Source organism: Mustela nigripes, chromosome 2 (assembly GCF_022355385.1).
Source record: "Mustela nigripes isolate SB6536 chromosome 2, MUSNIG.SB6536, whole genome shotgun sequence".
Classification (NCBI taxonomy): Eukaryota; Metazoa; Chordata; class Mammalia; order Carnivora; family Mustelidae; genus Mustela; species Mustela nigripes.
In genome coordinates this window covers 9,679,016-9,700,697 of record NC_081558.1, presented here as the reverse complement: position 1 = coordinate 9,700,697, position 21,682 = coordinate 9,679,016, and the positions used below count along the sequence as shown (strand labels likewise).

Genomic DNA, 21,682 nt, shown 5'->3' with positions numbered 1-21,682 from the left:
AAATAAAATCTCTTTAAAAAATCTTTGAGCGTCATAGAGCCCCAAAGGGGCTTAACCATGAGTTTCCCCACTTTTGTGAGACATGCCCCCTGCCCGGAGGGAGAGGCTCCCTGCCTAGCTAACTGCACTATCAGCCCGACCAGCTGCACCCCATCTGGTCCTCAGCCTAATGGGCTCATCTCTCTGCCAGGCTGAGAAATTATCCTAACATGCCCAACATGTGGCTCTGCATATTGTACAATGTCCTTCCCCTCCTCTGGGCCGTGAGTGTATGCAACTAATAAGCCAATGCTGATTTTTTTCTATACAAGCTTGGGTGTCAGACACTTGACTACCTTATGTCATTTAGAGCAAGAGATCTCTCCTTCACCAGCAGGGTAGATAGGAGGTGATCAAAATCCTAGTCATTGTAGGAATGGCCTTCCATCAGACATGTGATGCAGGTTGCTTCTATCCTTTTTTTTTTTTTTTTTTTTAGATTTTATTTATTTACCTGACAGACAGAAATCACAAGTAGGCAGAGAGGCAGGCAGAGAGAGAGGAGGAAGCAGGCTCCCTGCCAAGCAGAGAGCCTGATGCGGGGCTCGATCCCAGGACCCTGGGATCATGACCTGAGCTGAAGGCAGAGGCTTTAACACACTGAGCCACCTAGGTGCCCCCTGGTTGCTTCTATCTTGTTGTTCCATCACTCAAGGCCACTATTCTCAGGCTAATGTCATGGCCCAAGATGGCTGATGGAGTCCCAGCCATCACACTGAGCTTCCAATAACAAAGAGGAGAAAGGCACTCCCATTCCCTCAAAGTTGTGCATACCATGTCTGCTTACACAGTCGTAGGGCTGTACCTAGCTGCAAGGGAGGCTGGGAAATGTGGTTCTTCATCTTAGGCAGTCATATGTTAACTATCAGTAATTTTAAGAATTTGGCCCAGATCCTGAAAGGCTAATTAGCCAGATGAAGCCTGATTGAGTTTGGCCTTCGCCTGTGTCTTGAGGTTGAATGCCATTAGAGGATAAGAAGGGGTGGGCCCAAGGTGTACCTTGGGATCATTAGTTGGTCCTGATTTAAGACCCTTCCTTTCCTTCTCTGTTTGGGAGACTACATTTCCCATCATTACCTTGCTCTCTTTCACATCAACCCCCACCTCCTCCCAGTACCCCCAGCGCCCAAAATGAGACCAGATTGCTGCACTAGCTGCCCAGGGTTACTGCAGCTGTCCCTTGTTCCCATGACTCTGTAGTCCTCTCTACTCTGAGGTCAGAGCCAAGAGACACCAACAGTCGCTCCCCGTGCAAACCTTCCCACATATACAGACACAATCCTACATGCACTCCCTGTGCGCTTATAAAGGTGTCATAAGCGGTGATTATACTAGGCTCTATGCCTGGTATGGGCCACTACACTCCGCCACTAGAGTTCCTGCAGTACTCTTTGCTGGGTAGGGGAAGGCTAGACTTAGCCAGGCAGGGCTAGGAAGGGCAGAGCAGGGTAGGGCAGGGCAGGGCAGGGCTGGGCTGGGCTGGGCTGGGCAAGTGCAAGGTAGAGACAAAAGTGTTTATTGTAGAGAGATAAGGCCAGTGGGTCATCTATAAGATCCGTGGTTAGGTTCTTAACCAATCAGCACATTCCATCCTTCTGGCCACAGGATCTGGTTCCAGAAGGACATGTGACCAAAGCTGGGCCAATGGAGATTTAAGCTTAGGGCTGGGGTGTGCACATGTTGCTGCTGGGGATATCTTGGCCCCACACAGGGAAGCTTGCTAGCAGAACCAAGAGGCAGAGAGGGAATCCATCCTGAGGATGTCATTTGAGCTCCTGGATCCAGCTATGCCTGAAAGATACACCCATTGAACATTTCTGTTCAGGAGTCAATAAATCCCCTCATTTGCACTAGCTAGTTTGGTTTGGGTTCTCCATCCTTTGCAACAGAAAGAGGCCTGTCAGAAACAGCTTGGTTCTCGCTGGGGCTAGGATCAATGCAGTAATTCAGTAGTCTGTGGGGCTAGTCCCATTACTCTGCTAGGGAGACCAGGGAGCTTCTACCCAGTGTCCAAGCTAACAGTCACTGGTCCTACATGGAGAAGTTGGGCTGGGGACTGTTGTTCTCTTCTGGCTGAAGCTAAGACCCATCTCCTACCCCAGCCCAGAGGGACCCGGAGTGTCTCTTGTCCTGTGTGTCCCCACACAGTCCTGGGAAATGTGGGCAAATGACCGCCCAAGTTTCTTCTTCTGTGGGAGGGGGATTAACAATACACATGCCCTCTCTCTCCACCATTCTCCCACATCTTGGCCCCTTCTTCCCACCCCCACCCCCTGATGTACTTCACTGACCCCTACCCTCCCATAACAGGTGCTGCCTGGAACCCACCAGGCTCCACTCAGACCTCACCACTAGGCACCTCTATTTGTTTAGGGCTGGTGCCTATTCTCCCCAAAGTGCCAGTGAATTCAGACCCTTCGGGGGCAGCCCTCAAACAGAGCCTGATGGAGGGAGTTGGAGAATCACTATCCCAGCTCTCCCCACCCTCTGCCCAGGTAGGACATGTGTCCTATGCAACCTGCCAGGATTCCCCAGCAGGACTCAGCCCCATGTGCCTCTGCTGGGCACTTGCTTGATAACAAGAGTGACAAACTGTCCCAGTTGGCCCAGGATGAAGGGTTTCCTGGGACACAGGGTTTTGAGTGCTGATACCGGTAAGCTCCAGGGAAGCTGATTGTCCCAGCAATAACTCATCGTTGACTGCTCCCTCCCTTTCTTCTGTCATTTCCTTGCTCCCCTCCAGCTTCCTTCTCTAAGACAAATGCACTCAATCCTTGTCTCGGGCTCTGCTTCTGGGAAACCTCCCCCACTCGACCTCCTTTACCCTCTTCCCACAGCCCATCGGCTCAGCCACTCCTGAGCTGGGCCTTCATGAGGGTCAGATGTGCTTAGAGCTTTGTCCACTACCTGGTATTTGCCTTGTAAGAGCCCTTCGAGGAAGGAAGTGTTTTCTGTCATCTCTGTCATGTGAAGGAAAACTGAGGTTTGGGCAGGAAAACAATTTGCCTGAAGACACCTTGCTGGCAAGTGGTGCATCTTGGGAACTAGGACCTGGGGCGAAGGTCGACTTCTTCTCCCCATGCTGCTGCTCTGGGATAGAGGATGTGTGCCAGGCACTGTCTCACCCACCGCATGTGGATTATCTCCTTTGATCCTTATACCGCTCTTGAGGTGAGACAACCATCGCCCCCACTCCCAACTTTGCAGAGTAGGAAACCAAGGCCCAGAGAGGTGGCAGAGCCCAGGTTCAGGCCTAGGCAGGCTGGCGCTGAGCACATATCCTTAACCACCGGGCTGGTGCCTCAGTACGTGTAATTTCCTTTCAGGCGGCGGCCGTGGCCATTGGGGGAGGAGGGGGAGGGGCCCAGATGGCAGACCTGGCTGAGAGCCCCCAGGCTGGCATCTGGGCTGGCGGGCTGAGCCCAGACCTGCCCTGACCCCTTGCTACCAGCCCCAGTTCCTTGGGGACCCTCCTGTGGCTTGAAGCATCCTCCACTCCTCTGCCCCCACCCCTATTTCTGTGGTTGGCCCAAATACCAGACAGGGCGAATCTTAGCTTTCCCCCAAGCATTCCATGCTCCTGTGGCCCGGCCCAGGCTGGCCGAGGTTACGCAAGCAGCGCTGGGGTGGTTGGTGGGGGTGGGACCGAGGGGACGGGCTGGCGTGTCCTCACCACCCCATCCGGCAGCCCGCCCACCCTCCCCAGGGCGGGGAAGGGGGTGGGCCAGCTAGTTCTCCACATCCCCCCTCCAGCCCCTGGGAGAACAAGCTGGGTGAAGGGTGGCCCGTGCCAAGAGATGGGGGGCAGTGGCAGCCACGGAAGAGGTTCCAGGAGGTGACAGCCTGGTTTCCATTAGGGAGACCTGGTCGGCATTTCAAGCAAGACGGCAGAGCTGGGGCTGGCTATGGTAAGGTGGGGGTGGGGTGGGGGAGAAGAGGGCAGGGGTGGGAGGGGAGTCTGCCTGCTCCCCCTACCACCCCCACCCAATGTGGGGATGCTCCTGTCTCCATGGTGACCTGGTGCCCGATATGGGGACACCCTGACCCATCTGTCCCTCTGCAGCGGCTGAGCCTACTGCTGCTGCTCCTGCTGCTTTCCGGCCCCCCGCCCACGCCCGGCATGGAGGACGCTGCCTTCCCCCACATGGGGGAGAGCTCGCAGCCCCCGCCCCGGGCCTGCCCCCCACGCTGCTCCTGCCCCCGGGCGGACACAGTGGACTGCAATGGCCTGGACCTGCAGGTGTTCCCAGACAACATCACCAGGGCAGCTCAGCACCTCTCCCTGCAGGTGGAGCCCGGGGCGGGGTTGGTTAGGATGAGTGCTGGGGTACGGGGTCCGTGGGTGGGAGTGAGGTGTTGGCAATGGTGGAAGCTGGCCTTGATGAGAGTGTTGGGGTCTGTGCATTGGGGGCAAGAGGAGGTGGTGGTGCAGATATTGGAAGTAGGAGGGGCTGAGGGTTTAGAGGTGTTAGAGGTCAATGTCTTGGCAGTTACAGGGTTTTGGGGGGTCAGAGAGATGGAGCATTTGGGTGAATGGTTGTGGGGATGGAGTATCAGATGTCAGCGTCTTTTTTGGTTATGGGGTTGTTTGGGGCCAGGGGGCAATTACAGGAACAGATGGGGTGCTGTGGGTCAGCATTTGGGTGGTTACAAGGTTGTTCTAGATGCAGGGTAACGGGGCTCTGGGGATCAAGTGTAGGGGTGAGGGGTGGCAAGGCTCCCTTGATTAAGGCAATGGGGTGCTGGCCACCGGCTGAGGCTCAGGGGTGTGACTCCCTCCCCCCCAGAACAACCAGCTCCAGGAGCTCCCCTACAATGAGCTGTCGCGTCTCAGCAGCCTGCGGACCCTCAACCTCCACAACAATCTCCTCTCCTCTGAGGGTGCGGGGTGAGGGGACCCCTGGAGGCGGGAGGCCGGAGGCCGCCCCTTCCCTCCCCTGCCGGCTCTGTGGGCAGCTCTGCGGTACTTCCCAGAACTGTCCTTTGCTGAGCAGGATGGAAACTCGGGGCATGGCGGGGGCTGTGGCTTTGGAGGGCGGGTGGGGAGGTGTGTGGGAGGGCGCCCAGAGGGGCCTCCGCTGGTCCCCAGACAGGAGCCCAGGGGCAGCTGGGGGTGTGAACTCCCTCGCTGCCCCGCTCTGGGCCAGGCCCGGGGTCCTCTCACTGCCCGTCCCGCCCCCAGGGCTGCCCGATGAGGCCTTTGAGTCTCTCACACAGCTGCAGCACATTTACGTGGCCCACAACAAGGTGAGCGTCCCCGCCTGCCCCGGCCCCGGAGGCCTGGCCTGGCTGGGCACACAGGGCAGGCGGGACAGCAGGGCGCCGCAGGGCAGGGCGCCGGGACCAGTGTGGCTGTGCTCCCGCAGCTCTCCGTGGCCCCCCAGTTTCTGCCCCGCTCCCTCAGAGTTGCGGACCTGGCTGCCAACCAAGTGACAGAGATCTTCCCGCTTACCTTTGGGGAGAAGCCTGCGCTCAGGTAGCAGCCCCTGGCCCAGCCCGGACCTCTCACACCTCAGATGTGCCTGAGGTCACCCCCGTCCCTGGGAGTCTGAGGGGATCCCGCACCTGCCCGTGGGGGTTCGAGGGGGTAGAGCCCTAGCCTGGCAGTGTCTGAGGTGGGACACCCAGGAAACTCGGTCGGGATAAGTCCAGGCTGAGACAGCAGCCGTGTGTACACAAGCACACCTGAAGGCAGCTCTGGGGAACGGGGTAGAAATGGGGGTCGGTGGGAAGGCCCGGGGCAGGCTGGTGGCCGGAGCCTGGCTCCCCTCAGGTCCGTGTACCTCCACAACAACCAGCTGAGCAACGCCGGCCTGCCCCCCGACGCCTTCCATGGCTCTGAAGCTGTGGTCACCCTCAGCCTCTCCAGCAACCGGCTCAGCTACTTGCCACCAAGTCTGCCGCCCTCGCTGGAGCGGCTCCACCTGCAGGTGCCCCCCTCCCCCCCCACCGCCCCCACATTCCCGCCTCCTCAGGGGGGCCCCCTTGCCTCTCTCCTGGGGGAGCCCTCCTCCTCCTCAGGGTCAGGAATATCTTTGAGTCTTGTCCATGGGTCATTCACAGGGGCTCTCCGAACAGCCTTGCTAAAGTGAGCTCCTTGTCACTCCCTTACTCGGGAGCCTTCCATAGCTTCCCGCTGCCCTTGCTCCCTGACCACCCCTGCCCCCCATTTCATTCTCTCCTCCCTTCCCAGAACAACTTCATCTCCAAGGTGCCCCGAGGAGCCTTGAGCCGCCAGACCCACCTCCGCGAACTCTACCTCCAGCACAACCAGCTGACGGACAGCGGCCTGGATGCCACCACTTTCAGGTAGGGCCCAGGACAGGGTAGGAAAGGGGTGCGGCCTAGTGCTGGCAGGAGGGGTTGAAGATTCAGAGCCTGGGTACCCCAAACCTCTATCCCCCTCTGGCGCATGACTCCCAAACTGGGGCCTCGTTGGGTGAGCTCTTGCCAGTGCGCCAGGCTCAGCCAAGCAGCTAGAGGCCGTCCCTGCTCCGGGCTGCTCTGTGCTCAGTTCCACGATCCAAACGTCATCACCGCCGCATGCCTGTCTTGGACCCAGAACTCTGTCCTGCACTCCACATCTACCCTCAGGCTGGCGTCTGCCCTGACCTCAGCAAGCGGGCCTCCCGCCAGATCTCTCAACTCACCCAGCCCCAAGCTGGGGTCTCCAGTTTTTATCTCAGGACCGCTCCTCAAACCCCCGCCCCTCACTCGCGGCACCCAGCCCGACGCCGGCCCTCTCTCCCACCAGCAAGCTGCGCCACCTCGAGTACCTGGACCTGTCCCACAACCAGTTGGCCTCGGTGCCTGCCGCTCTGCCCCGCTCCCTGGCCGTGCTGCACCTGGGCCGCAACTGCATCCGGTGGGTGGAGGCGGCCCGGCTGCGGGGGGCCCGGGGCCTTCGCTACCTGCTGCTGCAGCACAACCAGCTGGGAGCGATGGGGCTGCCCCCTGGGGCGCTGCGGCCGCTGCGGGGCCTGCACACGCTGCACCTCTATGGCAACAGGCTGGAGCGTGTGCCCCTGGCACTGCCCCGCCGCCTGCGGGCCCTGGTGCTGCCGCACAACCACGTGACCGTGCTGGGGGCCCGCGACCTGGCCGGCATGCCGGGCCTGGCCGAGCTCAACCTGGCCTACAACCGCCTGGTCAGCGCCCATGTGCACCGCCGGGCCTTCCGCCCACTGCGCGCCCTGCGCAGCCTCGACCTGGCTGGCAACCGGCTGACCCGGGTGCCGAGCGGCCTGCCCGGCGGCCTGCACACCCTGCGGCTCCAGCGCAACCAGCTGCGGGCCCTGGAGCCCGAGCTGCTGGCCGGCATGAACGAGTTGCGGGAGCTCAGCCTGGCGCACAATCACCTCCGGATCGGAGACATCGGGCCTGGCACCTGGCATGAGCTACAGGCCCTCCAGGTCAGGGGCGGGCTGGTCAGCCGCACTGTCCCCATGGCCCCTCAGCCTCTCTGAGCAAGACCTTGGGAGGCCACAGAGAGCCTGGCGAACAGGCCGGGGTTGGGTAAGACAGGGGCAGCCTCTGAGCCTTTGGCCGTGCTGTCCCTGCCACCGGGTCCTCTGCGACCACCGCATCCACCTCCCCCAGCAAACACGGCAACGCTAGCTCCTTCTGAACACTCCAGGTGCCAGAGCTGAGAGCCTCTGTGGGTGCCAGGTGCTGTTCTAGGTGCTGTTCTAGGAGCTGGGCACAAAATCGCACAGCTCCTGGCCCAGCCCGGACATGCTAGTTAGGGAGAGAGCAGTTGGCAGCCATCCCAAGTAATCAGGGTCAGGAGGGCACAAGATGGGGGAAATGCCACCTTTGGCATCCATCTGGCTGGCAACTCAGCGTCTAGATCATGGGCTGCCCCAGAGGGAAGCCAGTGTAGCCCTGGCCAGAGGAGACATTTGGAAACTATGAAGGGGCCACGGGGAGGGGCAGAAGGCCCAGGATGGTGTGTGCCCAGGAGGAGAGGCTGGGGCCTGGCTGAGTGGATGGCTCCAGGCCCGGGGCCACCATGGTGCCATCTCTACCCTTCTGCCCAGGTGCTGGACCTCAGTCACAACGAGCTGTCCTTCGTGCCCCCTGACCTGCCTGAGGCGCTGGAGGAGCTGCACCTGCAGGGCAACCGCATTGGGCATGTGGGCTCCGAGGCCTTCCTCAGCACGCCCCGCCTGCGTGCCCTCTTCCTCAGGTGCCCCAGGGCGGTCAGGCAGATAGGGTCCAGGTGGGTGGGGGGCGGGCTGGAGGGCTGTGGCGGACCCCAGCAGGTCTGGGTGGGTCGGGATGGCTGTGGACCCCTCCCTTGGCACCCACCCTCATGCCCGCCTCTTGGTCCAGGGCGAACAGGCTTCACATGACCAGCATTGCACCTGAGGCCTTCCTGGGCCTCCTGCACCTGAGTGTGGTAGACACAGCGGGGAACCCTGAGCAGGTCCTGGTCCAGCTGCCACCCACAGCTCCACGTCAGCCACGGGCGGGGGGCCCCTGAGCCTGGAGGGGCCCGGCACTACAGCCTGGACCTCTGGGCTCCACTGGGCCATGGACTGAGGAGACTGTCCACAGGGACCTCAACCAGGCTCTCTCAGGCCTCGAGGGCCGCCCAACCTGTGCCGGCCAAGAGGCTGGGGCAAGGGCACCCCCTCCACACACGGGGCGCCCTGGGAGAGGCTGAAGCGTGCAGCTCGCACACCGGGCACACAGACAACGCCAACCTTGCCGGACACACACCCTACTCCTCGTGCAGGTGGAGACAGCAACAATAAATCCTAACAATAAAGCTCACCACCCCCCAGCTGCCCTTCACCTTGCGGGACAGGCTCTCCCCAACCCCGGCAGCCAGCTGGGGAAGGGGAGGCCATGGGAGGCTGAGAGGGTCAGGCAACTTGGTCCTGTAGCCGGTGAGCAGCAGGCATGGCTCTCAAAGCCCTGATCCACATGTGGGCCACCAGGAACCACCGCGTAAAGCCTGACCACGTGTGTAAACCCAGACATGCCCAAGGCCACCAGCTCCAGAAACACACGGCATGGCAGACACCTCGAGGCAGGCCACAGGCCCTCACGTGTCCTTGTACCAAGTGTGCGACATGGACACATCCTTCACGGGCACACTCCCCCCACAGCCTGTCCCTCTTGCAGACACATGGGCATCAAGCCCAGGGGTGATTGTGGGGGGCCCCAGCTAGTCACAGAGGATGGGAGCAAGAAACAAAGATAGGACAGAGTGAGCCAGGCGCGGCCCTGGCTGTTTATTCCCTGTGTCAGCCCTGGGGAGCCAGCTGGGCTCTGGCTGACCTCAGCGGCTTCTTTGGGGTGTGGGTGGGCTTCAGGGTTAAGGCTGGGGAGGGACAGGAAGTAAAGTGCTTGCAGGGGCCCTTGGGGCTTGGTCCTAGCTGCCCCCCGCCCCCACCTCCGGGGCAGGCCAGGGGCCCGACGCCCCAGGCTGTGCAAACAGGACTGTCCAGGACCCACCCAGCCGGGCCTGGGTTAGAGGCATGAACCGGCTGGCAGTGCCATCCCCAGCGCCCCCTGCCAGGGAGCTGCCGCCTGGCTGGGGGACCCAGTGGGGGGATGGGTCCATCCGGAGCTGACTGTCCGCTGATTGTCTGCTTCTCTGGTCCTTGGCTGTGGCTTTGTCCGCTCCTCCCAGGGCCAGGGCCTTGGGTCTGCTCCCCACTCTCCAGGGGCCGCCCGCCTGGTTGGCCCCTCACCTGTGGAGCCGTTGCAGCTGCGGGAGAGGCCACAGGGGTCAGGGGGTGCTCACAGCCACAGCCACACACACACACCACCCCCCCACACCCCGGCCACTCACCTCACTCTCTACCAGGTTCCGCCTGTACAGTGCCTCCTTTGCAGCCTCCTGGAGGCCAAGAGGTGGTCAGCGGGCCACTATCGCCTCCAGCAGCCCTGTACCCGCTACCCCCCAGCCCAGACCTGCCTGGCCCTCGCCCAGCTCACCCTGCTGCCGTCATTGCCCAGGCGCCGGGCGGCCTCTGTGTAGAACTGCAGCTGACGCTCTAGCTGGGCCGCGTACTCTGTGGGGGTAGGGGGGGAACCAGGTCAGGATGGGGATGGCTGCCCCGCCCTCCCCCATGCATCCCTCCCTGAGACCCTACCCCTCCGGATGCCCGGGCCCCCCTGCTCCAGTTGTGCCCTCTGCCACTGGCTGCGTTGCACGATGTCCTGGTACTGCTGGGCCACTTCCGGGGGCACCGGCCGCCGCGCCTGCCTGAGGGCCAGAATCTGGGGGATGCAAAGCAGGGCACTGTGATGGCCCTACCTCAGGGGCCTACAGAACCCCCAATCCTGCCCCACCGCAGCAGGCACGCACCTTCCGCTCCAGACGCTCTTGGTCAAAGGCCAGCACGCTGAGGCTATGCAGGGGCCGTGCAGATCTATGGAGTTGGGCAAGGGTAAGGGGCAGCAAGGAACCCCCCAGCCCTGATCCCATGAATTTGACAGACACACTGGGCCCTGGAGAACAGCAGGAGACAAGCCAGGCCCACCCTGCTGTTGCTAAGCTACCGCAGCCTAGTGGGGATGATGGCTGTTCACTCAGGCGACTGCAGTGCTGGGTGATCAGGGAAGGCTTCCTAGAGGAGGCCATAGTCAAGTTGGGAGCCAAAGGAGTCAGAGCCGGGCAGGAGAGTGGGGCAGGACACGTTTTGGAACACAGGAGAGACACACTACAATTTGTGCCCGGTGGGAAACTGACCAGGAGGGGCTAAGACGGGAAGAAGGGGCTTCTCTCCTGGATGGCTAGACCCAGCCACCTACCTGTTCCCTGGTTCCCTCGCCGGGGCAGGCACGGGAGGGGCCTTGCCCTTAGGCCCAGCAACCTGCTTCAGGGGCCAGAACCAGCGTTGTGATTGTCGGCCCTGCCCCCTTGTACCAAGCCTCCCTCCCTGGGGTAGCTGATGGGTAGGACTCTCACCGTGGGCACAGCTGCTGGCACGGGGTCGACGACCAACCACCTCTCAGTTGTGGTCTCCAACTGCTGGGCCGTCAGCGGCTCCCGAATTCGGACCATCACCTCCAACCGCCCCCCCGTGGGCCTGCGACCATCCAGGACCTGCGTGGAAATGAGGGGAGGCTCCTAAGAAGCAGGCAGTGGCTGGAGGCCCAGGGTCGGGATCAGGGGGGACCAGCGTGATTTCTAAAATATGAACCCCTGGGTATGCTGAGATATGAACTGGTCAAAATGGAGCAGGGTGCTGGGAATATTTAGAGCTGGGTAGTAGGGAGGTCTGGGAACTGCCCGCACTGCCGGGGGAGAAGCAGGTCACCGGAGGGGACCCTTGGGAGGCCCTGGGCCTGCAGGAGGAATCTGAATCATGTTAAACGTAACAGAGCCACACCAGAGCCTGCGGACAGATGTCCACGCCTCACCTCCAGGATCTCCCGGACCTCGCATGCGGTCTCCAGGGCATCCAGCTTGAGCTGGGCCGTGCCCAGCACCCGGTCAGTCTTGAACAGCCCCCTGCATGTGTGACAGGGACAGGACGGTTGGCCCAGCGCGGCTCCCCCCACCCTCCCAAGTGCACCCAGCACCTGTACCCCCAGCTCACCCCTTGTGGACCACTTCGAATTTGATGCCTTTGGTCTGGATGGCCCTTCGGAAGCCACGGTGGCTGCGATTGATGCAGAGCTTGAACTGCTCCTTGAACTCTACTCAGGGGGTGACGACCGGGTGGGCGAACAAGAGAGAGGGAGGGGTCAGGCTATGGTCTCGTGTTCTCGCGGCATGGGGCTGGGGTGCCTCCCGCCTCCGCTCAGCCTCCGCTCAGCTCACCGGGGGAGTCCGTGTTCTTAACCACACTGGTCTTGTCTTTCTGAGCTTCTTCCTGCAGCCAAATAGGAGCAGGAAAGCTTAGGGAGGCTGGGGCCTGCCCCAGATCCCTGCCCACCCATTCCCAGCCCGATGAGGCTTGAGTCTGTTCCTCCTGCGCTCTCCACGTACCACATTGGGATAGGGGAAGTCAAACCGAACAAAGACATCCAGGTCGCTAGGAGACAGTCCTGTGGGCAGACAAGGGTCAGAACTGGGCAGAGGGGCAGTCCCACAGCCCTGACCCCAGCCTGCCGCCCCTCACCTGGAGGTGTGGGCAAGTTGATCCCCTTCACGATGAATAGGAGCATGTCATTGCTGCTGAGGTCAGGGAAGATCCTTCCGGGAGGGCAGATGGAGAGACAGAAGCACCTCAGCCCCACTGCCCACCCACCTTCTCTTCCCTCGGCGGGGCCAGAGAATAACCCCCTGCTGGCCTTTGTGGGCTTCGGTTTTTTTTTTTTTTTTTAATTTGACAGAGATCACAAGTAGTCAGAGAGGCAGGCAGGGAGAGAGGAGGAGGAAGCAGGTTCCCTGCTAAGCAGAGAGCCCGATGTGGGGCTCTATCCCAGGGCCCTGGGATCATGACCTGAGCTGAAGGCAGAGGCTTTAACCCACTGAGCCACCCAGGAGGCCCGGGCTTCAGTTTTAAAATCAGACAGACTGACGTTCTTTGTACCATTCGGCCAATGACTTATGTTTGAGACCTTTCTTCAGTCTGCATGGATCTGTCTGGGACCCACTTTGTGCCAGCTGGTGGCCTCACTGCCAGGGGAGCTTGCCTTCATTTAACGTTTCTGGGGTCCCTGATATTCATCAGGCAGTGCCCCAGCTGCCTGATTCGCTTCACCTGACATTTCTTGAGCATCTACCATGTACCAGCCAGTGAGTGCCCTAGCCACTGGGGGACCTTCCCTTCCTTTAGCAATGTTTCTGGAGCCCCTACTATGTGTCTGCCAGTGTCCTCGCTGCTGGGGATATGGCAGAAAGTGAGACAGACCCCATCCCTGTGCTCATGGAGCCCAAGCTACCTCAGTGAACAGTGGACCAACGAATACATAAATAGAGAAACAGCAACCCTGCAGAGAATTAAAATAGGGGAGAAGGTGGAGTGCACTCAGGAGGGGCTGCTGTAGACAGAGCAGTCAAGGAGGGCCTCTTGAGGGAGGTGACATCACAGGTGATTCTGGATGCTGGGGAGGTACTGCTACATGGAGACCCAGGGAAGAGGGTCTAGGCAGAGGAAATAGCCAGTGCAAAGACCCTGAGTAGGAATAGGGTTGGTCCATCTGAGGGACCAAAAAGAGGCCTGTGTGGTAGAAGGCAAGCAAAATGCGGACAGTGGATGGAGATGAGTTGATGGGAAGCCGGGGTGAGGGGTGTGACTTGTCTTACATTATTGCAGTGGCTACACCTAACCTCATCTATAAATGGGAAAAATGACCCCAATTCCCAGGGTGTGGGAAGGCTTGAAAGGAGCAGGACCAATACTTACCTTGAGGGCTCACCCAGGCCTTGGAACAAGGCCCATGTCTGCACTCACTAGATCTTCCCCAGTTCCCAATGTGTCACTGTCAACATTCCATCACCATCCTTCACTTGCACCTCATAGCTGCCTCAGGACCCTTGCATATACCATGCTTTCACCACCCAATCAAACTCTCCCCCAGAGGCAAGCCTTCTGCTGGCTTCTGGGGAGGGCAAACCCCTCTCCAAAGGGACATCTGGGCCAAGGGGCATCGGGGCCTTACTTGATGACGCTGAAGGTTCTCTGCTCAAAGCGGGCAGTGGGCGTGGGGAGACCCCGGGCGAATGCCTGCTTCAGAATCTCCATGCTCCGTTTACAGTCCTCTGCTAGCTTCTCAAATCTGCCACCGAGAGAGCCCTGTTCAGGTCCCTAGTCCCAAGGGTGGGCTGGGGGTGCAAATGTGTGGCAGAGGTGCGGACAGGGGCACTTACTTGCTGGTTTCGGCAATGTTGCCCAGGTGGGTGAACTGGTTAGAGTGGTTGAGGCACATCTGAAGAGCAGGAGATAGTAAGTGGAGGGATGAGGGCCATGACCCTGAGGGAGGCCCGCTGAGCTGGGCCAGGGGCCCGCCTCACCTCGTGCTGCTGCCTTATGAGCTTGGTGAGTTCGCCATAGCGGCGGGCAGAGTCCTGAGACAGGCCTGGGCCGGGCCGCTGGACCAGAGAAAAGTCGTCCTTGTTGACGGGGGCGGGTGGCACCTGGGGAAGACAAGGCTCGTGGGGAAGGGCTTGCTGGTTAGCAACAAACAGGCTCACCCATGGAAATGTCAACCCTGCTTGGAAAGGCCTTCCTGGATCACTGTTTTGCCCCCGCCCTGGTCTTTTCTTCTCCCCGAAGGTGAAAAGTGTGGTGCAAAGAGAAAAGTGGATGGTCCCTCCCAAAGTGGCAGCATCTGTCAAGTGTCTCCCCCAGATGTGATCCTTACCCTGTCTCCCCTAGTAATGGCGTTCTGGCTAGGCACACAGCCAAGAGACTACATGTCCCAGCATCCCTTGCAGCTAGGTACAGCCATGTGATTCAGCTCTGCCAGTGCAAGGTGAGCAGAAATGATAGTACACCATGTCACTTCCTTTAAAGGAAACTGCTTGCCTTGCCCTTTCTTTTTCTCACGGCTTCCCACGGACCGAATGCAGACAGGGCATCAACCCACTCTCACCATGTAGACAGAAGTGACCCCCTAGGGTGCAGCAGAGCAACAAGACAGAAGGAACCTGGGCCCTAGAGGGCTTTGTCTTTCAGAGCCCAGACTGCCCCAAGCGTTACATGCGAGAAATATGTCTGTCTTCTTTCAGCCACCATCTTCGAGGGACCTATTTGTTATAGCAGCTTCACCTGGGCCCTAATATTACTCCCAGTCACATGGCTAAGTGGCCAGAGCCCCATGGGTGGGTGCCTGGGAAAGTCCAGCAGGTCTAGAGAGTTCACCTTGGCGATGTCCACAGGAAGCCCATTGCGTGAGGCCTCCAGCATGGGCTCCAGCCCCTTGGCCTGGCGCAGGTGCATTTTGGCCCCCTCCACGTCATTCTTCTGCTTGGCTCGCAGCGCAGCCTGCAGGAGCTGCTTCTTGCGGCCCTCCAGGAAGGCCAGCTGCTGCTGGGCTGTGGGTATGGGGGTGTCAGTGGCTGCTGCCCAGCCCATGGCCAGGCAATGGGCCTCCAGGGAGGGGAGGACGGACCTACCTCTGGTGGATGTGCCCTTGGGGGCTGTTTTAGCTGCTGGGGTGGAGCCTGACGGGGTTGCCCTTGAGGGTGGGGCCTTGGGCTGGGCTGCGGGGGTCGGAGGGCTGGTGGGCTGCAGAGGGATGGAGAGGAAGTCAGGGCTCTCCCAGTGCCTGCGGTCCTTCCATTCCCCAAAGGGTCAGGGCCTGATGCTGACAACAGGGGCTGTCTTAGTTTCTGTTTCCTCAGCACTGAACATAACCCATGGTCCCATTCTCGCTGAATCTTTGCAACAAGACTGGGAGACAGAGACTGTCGCCACGCCTACTTTACAGATGACGAGACTGGATCAGAGAGCAAAATGACTTGCCATGGCCTCAAAGCTGGGAATAGGCAGGGCAAGGATAAGGTTGTTCTTCCCCAATGTCAAGATTTTGCTTTGCTGCCACCCTACTGCCTCACCCCAAGACCCCAGCTACTCACACACACCTTCCTAGGTTCTTCATCCTCTTCATCCTCTTGGCCTTCATCCTGGTTGGCCAGCTTCATGGCAGTTTCCAGGACCCCCACCAGGCTCTGCTGGGTGGGCTCAGTGGCCTCCAGGCCCTGGATGGGGGGAAAGCCTGGGCGGCCAGTTAGGGCCCAGTCAGGAGGGAGAGACCCATGCCACTCTGGGGGAGACCTGGGTTCCTTCCCCTCCTAAGGAGCTTCAGGGCTTTGGATATACTCTGAATGCAGGAAGGAGCTCCTGCTGGTTCTGTGGAGACACCAGACCATTCCAATCTCCCTCCTGCCTCTTGGTGCCTCTCACCTAACCCTGGGCCTCGACCAGACTCCAACAAGCAAGCACCAGATGAGGTAGGTTACTGGGCAAAAGAAGTGATCACAGGCCTGGAGGGATTCCCAGAACACGGAGGTGCTGAGTGATAACTGCTCCCATGGGGGATACCCAGGCAGCTCTGAGAACCCAGAGGAGACCCCCAAACCACTGGGAGGCTGATGGGAGCCTGAGTAGGTATGTGTAAAGCTGAGAGCTGATGACTAAGAGAGAGTGAGTTGAACAAAGAAGAAATGGCGGGATCAGATGGTGGCGGGTTGATGAACGGGTTCTCCAAATAAACGCCCCTGATTTTCAGTGCCTGCCCATTTCCATGGTATAAACACTCCTATTGGGACCCAACTTTAAGCTACCAACTGCCTAACAAGTTTGCAGAATTCCTGAATGCGTAGCAGAGAGCTCCCTGGAAGGTACCACTGGAAGGAATAGCAGCTGCAAAGCCTCAGAGGCCAGAGAGCTAGGGGGAGGGGCAGCGCCTACCTGGGGGCACCGGCAGCTCAGCCACATCTACAGCCCGGCCAGCCTTGTGGGCTCGGATAGCGTCTTGGTATTGCTGCAACAGACACGGTATGAGGGCCACCTGGCCAGGTCTCCGGGGGCTGCCTACCTGCCCACCAGGCCCCCACACACCTTCACGATGCGCTCATGCATGCGAGCCTTCCGCTGGTCCTCTTTGGCCTTGGCCTGGGCTGCAGCCACGTGGTATCGCTCCATCCGCTGCTCCAGGGCCTCCAGGAGAGTCCGCGGAGGGGGGGGAACCTCTGCGGCAGACGGGGGAGACCGGAGGCGGGAGGCAGAGGGGCAGGGTTCAGAGTCCTGGGAAGGAGGGAGACTGTCTTGCCCTGGCCTGCCCACCACACAGGGTTCCCAGGAGCCTACCTGGCGTGGAGGGCATCGTGGTGGGAGTTGGAGGCTGTGGTGATGGTGATGGTGGGTCTGGGGGCAGCTGGTCTGAGGGCAGAGAGGTCCAGTCCAATGAGGGGCTTGCTTGGGCACCCCCTACCCCCAGGCTGGTGTGGCCTGAGGGGGTTCCCAGGTGACCGGTGACGGTGACGGCATCAGGTCCTGAAGGGTGAGCAGGGTAGGGTTCTCACCAGGGGGAGGTGGCAGGCGGGACAGGTCCACAGGCTCCCCCCGGCTCAGGGCCTCCAAGACGGCATCGAAGCTCTGAGAGAGAAAAGGAGGTCAGGGCAGGAAGCTGCAGCTGGGGGCCAGGACCCTGTGGGGAGCCTCTGGGCCTCACCGTTTGACTGAGGACTCCTAGCTCTATCCATTCCTCTGCACCATCTTGTTTAAGCCCCTTCCCATGTTTATGCCCATTTCATAGACAGGGTAAACTGGGGCTTTAAGAGGTATAGCAAACTACAGCTCCAGAGTGAGCGGCAGCCAGGACCCAAATTTGGGCCTGTGTGACTGCAGAGCTCCTGTTCTTTGCAGCCATGCAAAGTCGAGAGCATCCTGTCTTCTCCCTCCGACCCCGTCCGCCTGCCTGGACGCACCTTAGCCACACGGAAGTGCCTGGCAGCAGTGACAGTATCTCCCTGCTGCTTGGCATGGAGGGCAGCCAACTTATATTCCCGCTGGCGGCTCTGCAACTGGGCCAGGGGGCCGGGGCTGCAGGGACCTGGAAGGGGGAACAGTATATGAATCATTTCTTTTTCTCTCTCTCCTTTTTTAAAGACTTTATATATTTATTCGACAGGCACAGATCACAAGTAGGCAGAGAGGCAGGCAGAGAGAGAGGAGGAAGCAGGCTCCCTGCTAAGCAGAGACCCTGATGTAGGGCTTGATCCCAGGACCCTGGGATCATGACCTGAGCCAAAAGCAGAGGCTTTAACACACTGAGCCACCCAGGTGCCCCTCTTTTTCTTCTTCTTCTTCTTCTTCTTCTTTTTTTTTTTTTTTTTTTTTTTAAAGATTTCATGTATTTTAGAAAGAGAGAGGGGAGAGGGCCAGAGGGGGAGGAAGAGGGACAAGCAGACTCCATGCTGAGTGCAGAGTCCCCTGTGGGGCTTGATCTCATGACCCCGAGATCATGGCCTGAGCTGAAACCAAGAGTTGGACACTCAACCGACTAAGCCATCCAGGCACGCCTGAACCAGTTCTAGTTAATCTTCACAACAAAGACTGTTCTTGAGGTCCATTTTAAGGATGTGAGAACAAGGCTCAGAGGGGATGTCGCCTCCCTGAGGTCACAGCCTGAAGGCGGACACCCAAGCCCAGGACTGGTGGCCTTCAGAGAATTTTGGAAAACTTCTGTACCCTCAGGAATTTTTAAGTTGGCATCTAAAAGTTTTTGTATGGGATGCCTGGGTAGCTCCGGGGATTAAAGCCTCTGTCTTTATTTATTTTTTTAAATTGTGGCAAAATACACATGAAATTCACCACCTTTTTTTTTCTTTAAGATTTTATTTATGTATTTGACACACAGAGAGAGCATGAACAAGGGGAACAGCAGGCAGAGGGAGAGGGAGAGGCAGGCTCCCCGCTGAGCAGAGAGCCAGATGTGGGGCTCGATCCCAGGACCCCGGGATCATGACTTGAGCTGAAGGCAGATGTTAACTGACTGAGCTACCCAGGCGCCCCCGAAATTCAGCATCTTAACCCTTTCTAAGTATACAGTTCAGTGGCATTCAGTGGACCGCCCTATCATATACTTGTTCAGCCAAAATCCATCCCCGCAGTGCGTTGGCCAAGCGAGGAAACAAAGAGTTCAGCTCCTTTTCAATGTGTTAGTTACAGGATCAAATAACACAGTTCAGTAGGTTTTCAGGGGAAGTATCTCTAAACTGAAAGTAATCCGTGCAATTTTTGGTATAAAAAAGACAAAGTGTAATAGATACACCACCCAGGGTCCACAAATCCTAGAAACGCCTGGAAAGCCGCATGCGTTGTACCTTCTCAGACTGACAACCGCAACTACAGCTTTCAGTTTAGGTGTAGTTGCTGGAAAAGCTGTCTGTAGGTTGAAGCAAAAACACCTTGACGTTTGCCTGGTTTTACAACACATCACTGCAAGTCTCTGAGTTAAGAAAACGTTCTTCCAGGTTCAATCACTGTTATTATTAGTGTGCAAGAAAGCAAAGCCTAAATATGTCAAGCTTGTGGATTATATGCCAAGAGTAAAATTTTGTGAGCAAGGTACCTCTTGCCTGGCACGGTCGGGCTGGGCCCATCCTCTACCGATGAACTGTTTCCTGGTTTACTCTTTCCCAACTTCCCTGTTTTCTTTTTTTAATGCATACAGAAACCTGCTTCACACCAACAAACAGATGGCAAGAGCTGGAGTCTTGTCATCACCCTGCCAGGAGATCCCCTGAACCCCTGCCAAGCCATGTGCCTAAACCCCATCGTGAAAAATGTTTTGGTGATTTTGGCAGAGAAGTTCGGGTGATAATGTCCAACAATCCTCCTTGACCTTTGCCAGAACAACGGCTTAGAAACTAGTCTGGCTGCGGGAAGATTGAGACCTGCTGTTTACTTTGTCAACCAGGCCAGCCCAGTTTTAAGCGTCTCCTTGGTTCACTTGGGGAGTGTCTGCCTCTGGGGCAGAGCCCGAGTTGATATTCTAGAAGGCACCGGGGCGGGCACTCCTTTCCCATAGTGGGAGGAGGGCAATCAGAGAAGGAAAACCTCTTGGGAGATTGGAAAACCTCCAGCAGGTGAGTTTTAGGAGAGAAGACAGACAAGCTGAGGGCTTGGAAATTATCCACTTACAACTCTCTGTGTGAGAACAGTAGCCCTCCAAAAGAGCAGAGCTCTGATGCCCGCGGCCACATTACACGAAGTGAAAGAAGCTGGACCCAAAAGGACAAAGAGCATGTGGTTCTGCTTACACGAAAAATCTAGGAGAGGCAAATCCACAGACAGAGAGCAGATGGGGAGAGCCCGGGGCTGGGGGAGGGAGAACGGGGAGTTAGTGTTTCATGGGGACAGAGTTCTTGTTTGCGGTGACAAAAATTCTTTGGAGAAAGATAGAGTGGTGGTAGCACCACGCTGTGTGAGTGTGCCACAGGCCACTCCATTAATTGCACACTGAGAAATGGTTACAACGGCCAATGTTATGTTACACCTATTACATCACCACACACAGAAAAAAGGTATTGGTGAACTCCAGAGGCATGAGGACCTAGGAAGGGGAGGGGTGTTCAGAACATCTAACAATCGGGGTGCCTGGCTGGCTCGGTTGGTTAAGCCTTTGACTCCTGATTTCAGCTCAGGTCATGATCTCTGGGCTGTGGGACTGAGCCCGGCGCTGGGCTCAGAGCTCAGCACAGAGCTGGGATTTTCTCTCTCCCTCTGCCCCTCCCCCTACTCACACGTGCCCAATGAATGAATGAATGAATGAAGAATATTTAATGAATGAATGACTCAGCACCCCCACAAAATGGCCAACTGCTGAATACCACCCCCACAAATCCCACGTCAGCCCAGCCCCGCCCTTGGCCTACCTGGAGGAAGCTGGGGCTTAGTCAAGCCGATGGATGTGGTGGGAGCACTGGCAGGAAGGCCTTCTACCGTGACCCTGGGCTCTGGCACTGGCTGGTGTGCAGATGACGGCTGGGTGGGTGTCGGAGTGTGGCAGGGCGTGGCTGCCGGGCCCTTCCCCACTGCCACAGGTGGCGGGATGTCCCCTTCATCGATGGTATTACCCTTCCGGACTGAGGCCAGCAGGTTTTCAAGTGTCTGAGATAAGGTGTGAAAGCGGGTTGTAGAGGACCCTGGAGCTGGAGGCAATGGGCAGTGGTAGGGTGCCAGTACCCTCCTGTCACATGCCGTCTCACCTTAAGCCCCCGGTCGTAGCGCCGCATCTTGGCACCATCTCCAGCTCGCCTAGCGCTTTCGATCGCTGTCTGGTAGAGGGCCAACCTCTCCTGCAAGGTGGCCTCCACTCCTGGGCTGGGGGCTGTGGCCTTTGGCTGCAGGAGGGACCGGGGCATGGTCTGGGTGGCGACCCCACCTGAGTTCTCCCCAAGAGTTCCTTTGTCAAGTGTCTCCACACACACCAGGCATGTTGCCCCTGGCCCAGCTGTCCCCAACTGCCCCCCCCCAACCAGGAAACCATTATCCCTCTTCCTGGTGCCGAGAACTGGGTCTCAGAGGTGTCTCATGTCACGTGCCCAAGGCAACATGGCTGAGGGGCCAGGAAAGGCCTCGAACTCTGGGCAATGGGGAGCAGGTTGCTGGGCTGTACCTGAGTGGCAGGAGGATGGGACTCCACAGTCTTCTGCTCCTCCCCAAGGACCTCGTTTAGCTCTGCCTGCAGGGGCACACGGCCACAGGCCCAGCATGAGGGCCCGCTGGATGGCACAATGACAGCACGCGAGGCCCCCTGCCTTGCCCCGGGGTGCTCACCAGCAGGTCATCGTCAGCCTCCACATCCTCCTCGTCTGTACCCTCATCTTCACCCTCATCCGGGTCTCTCATGCACAGGCTGGCCATCTTCTCGATGGCCTCCATGGGCAGGGGGCCTGGCGACAGGGAGAGGCCCCAGTTGGACTGGGATCCTTCAAGAGTCCCCAGCCTCCCATCCCCGTGACCCATTGTCCCAAAGAACAGGGCAGCGTGTCCCCCTCCCAGCCCTTCCACGGGCACCCCACCACGGTCCTTGGACCCACCAGGTACGATCCTGATCCCCGCAAAGCCCGCCCACCTCGTCTCTTCCTGATCAAACCTGCCTCGGCACCCTGGCTCCACAGCTCTCTCGCTCTGGAGCCCTGGGCAAGTCACTTGCCCTGCCTGGGACTCAGTCTTCCCATCTATTGGATGAGGACAAGAGTTTCTCTCTCACAGGTGGG

The 21,682-nt window shown here is 58.8% G+C and overlaps 2 protein-coding genes across 4 annotated transcripts in view; one reads left to right on the top strand and one right to left on the bottom strand.

The window, feature by feature from the left end:
- Positions 1-3,762: 3,762 nt before the first annotated feature.
- On the top strand, positions 3,763-8,833 carry PODNL1 (podocan like 1). Of its 2 annotated transcripts, none has more exons than XM_059387732.1 (10): positions 3,763-3,947; positions 4,103-4,327; positions 4,827-4,920; positions 5,222-5,286; positions 5,406-5,515; positions 5,900-5,969; positions 6,233-6,348; positions 6,794-7,451; positions 8,079-8,227; positions 8,374-8,833. In XM_059387732.1, the coding sequence occupies exons 1-10, from the start codon at positions 3,945-3,947 to the stop codon at positions 8,522-8,524; spliced, it is 1,641 nt and encodes a 546-aa protein (XP_059243715.1). In that variant the 5' UTR covers positions 3,763-3,944; the 3' UTR covers positions 8,525-8,833. The 2 variants fall into 2 exon arrangements, with proteins under 2 accessions (XP_059243715.1, XP_059243714.1); XM_059387731.1 differs by having other exon boundaries at positions 5,813-5,969.
- Positions 8,834-9,247: 414 nt separating this feature from the next.
- CC2D1A (coiled-coil and C2 domain containing 1A) overlaps positions 9,248-21,682 on the bottom strand; it is a 15,778-nt gene continuing 3,343 nt past the window's right edge. The window contains exons 3-29 of one of the 2 annotated variants that reach the window (XM_059389192.1): positions 21,240-21,355; positions 21,079-21,144; positions 20,669-20,803; positions 20,336-20,570; positions 17,384-17,508; positions 16,979-17,051; positions 16,764-16,835; positions 16,515-16,645; positions 16,365-16,437; positions 15,536-15,669; positions 15,068-15,179; positions 14,814-14,986; positions 13,964-14,086; positions 13,820-13,878; positions 13,612-13,728; positions 12,126-12,199; positions 11,993-12,051; positions 11,825-11,876; positions 11,601-11,700; positions 11,422-11,512; positions 10,967-11,104; positions 10,810-10,874; positions 10,364-10,427; positions 10,149-10,275; positions 9,991-10,067; positions 9,845-9,892; positions 9,248-9,760 (exon numbers count right to left, since the gene is read on the bottom strand). In XM_059389192.1, the coding sequence (XP_059245175.1) occupies positions 9,740-9,760; positions 9,845-9,892; positions 9,991-10,067; positions 10,149-10,275; positions 10,364-10,427; positions 10,810-10,874; positions 10,967-11,104; positions 11,422-11,512; positions 11,601-11,700; positions 11,825-11,876; positions 11,993-12,051; positions 12,126-12,199; positions 13,612-13,728; positions 13,820-13,878; positions 13,964-14,086; positions 14,814-14,986; positions 15,068-15,179; positions 15,536-15,669; positions 16,365-16,437; positions 16,515-16,645; positions 16,764-16,835; positions 16,979-17,051; positions 17,384-17,508; positions 20,336-20,570; positions 20,669-20,803; positions 21,079-21,144; positions 21,240-21,355 (2,660 nt within the window). In that variant the 3' untranslated portion in view covers positions 9,248-9,739. The remainder of the gene's footprint in view (positions 9,761-9,844; positions 9,893-9,990; positions 10,068-10,148; positions 10,276-10,363; positions 10,428-10,809; positions 10,875-10,966; positions 11,105-11,421; positions 11,513-11,600; positions 11,701-11,824; positions 11,877-11,992; positions 12,052-12,125; positions 12,200-13,611; positions 13,729-13,819; positions 13,879-13,963; positions 14,087-14,813; positions 14,987-15,067; positions 15,180-15,535; positions 15,670-16,364; positions 16,438-16,514; positions 16,646-16,763; positions 16,836-16,978; positions 17,052-17,383; positions 17,509-20,335; positions 20,571-20,668; positions 20,804-21,078; positions 21,145-21,239; positions 21,356-21,682) is intronic. The other variant, XM_059389193.1, reaches the window with a different exon arrangement.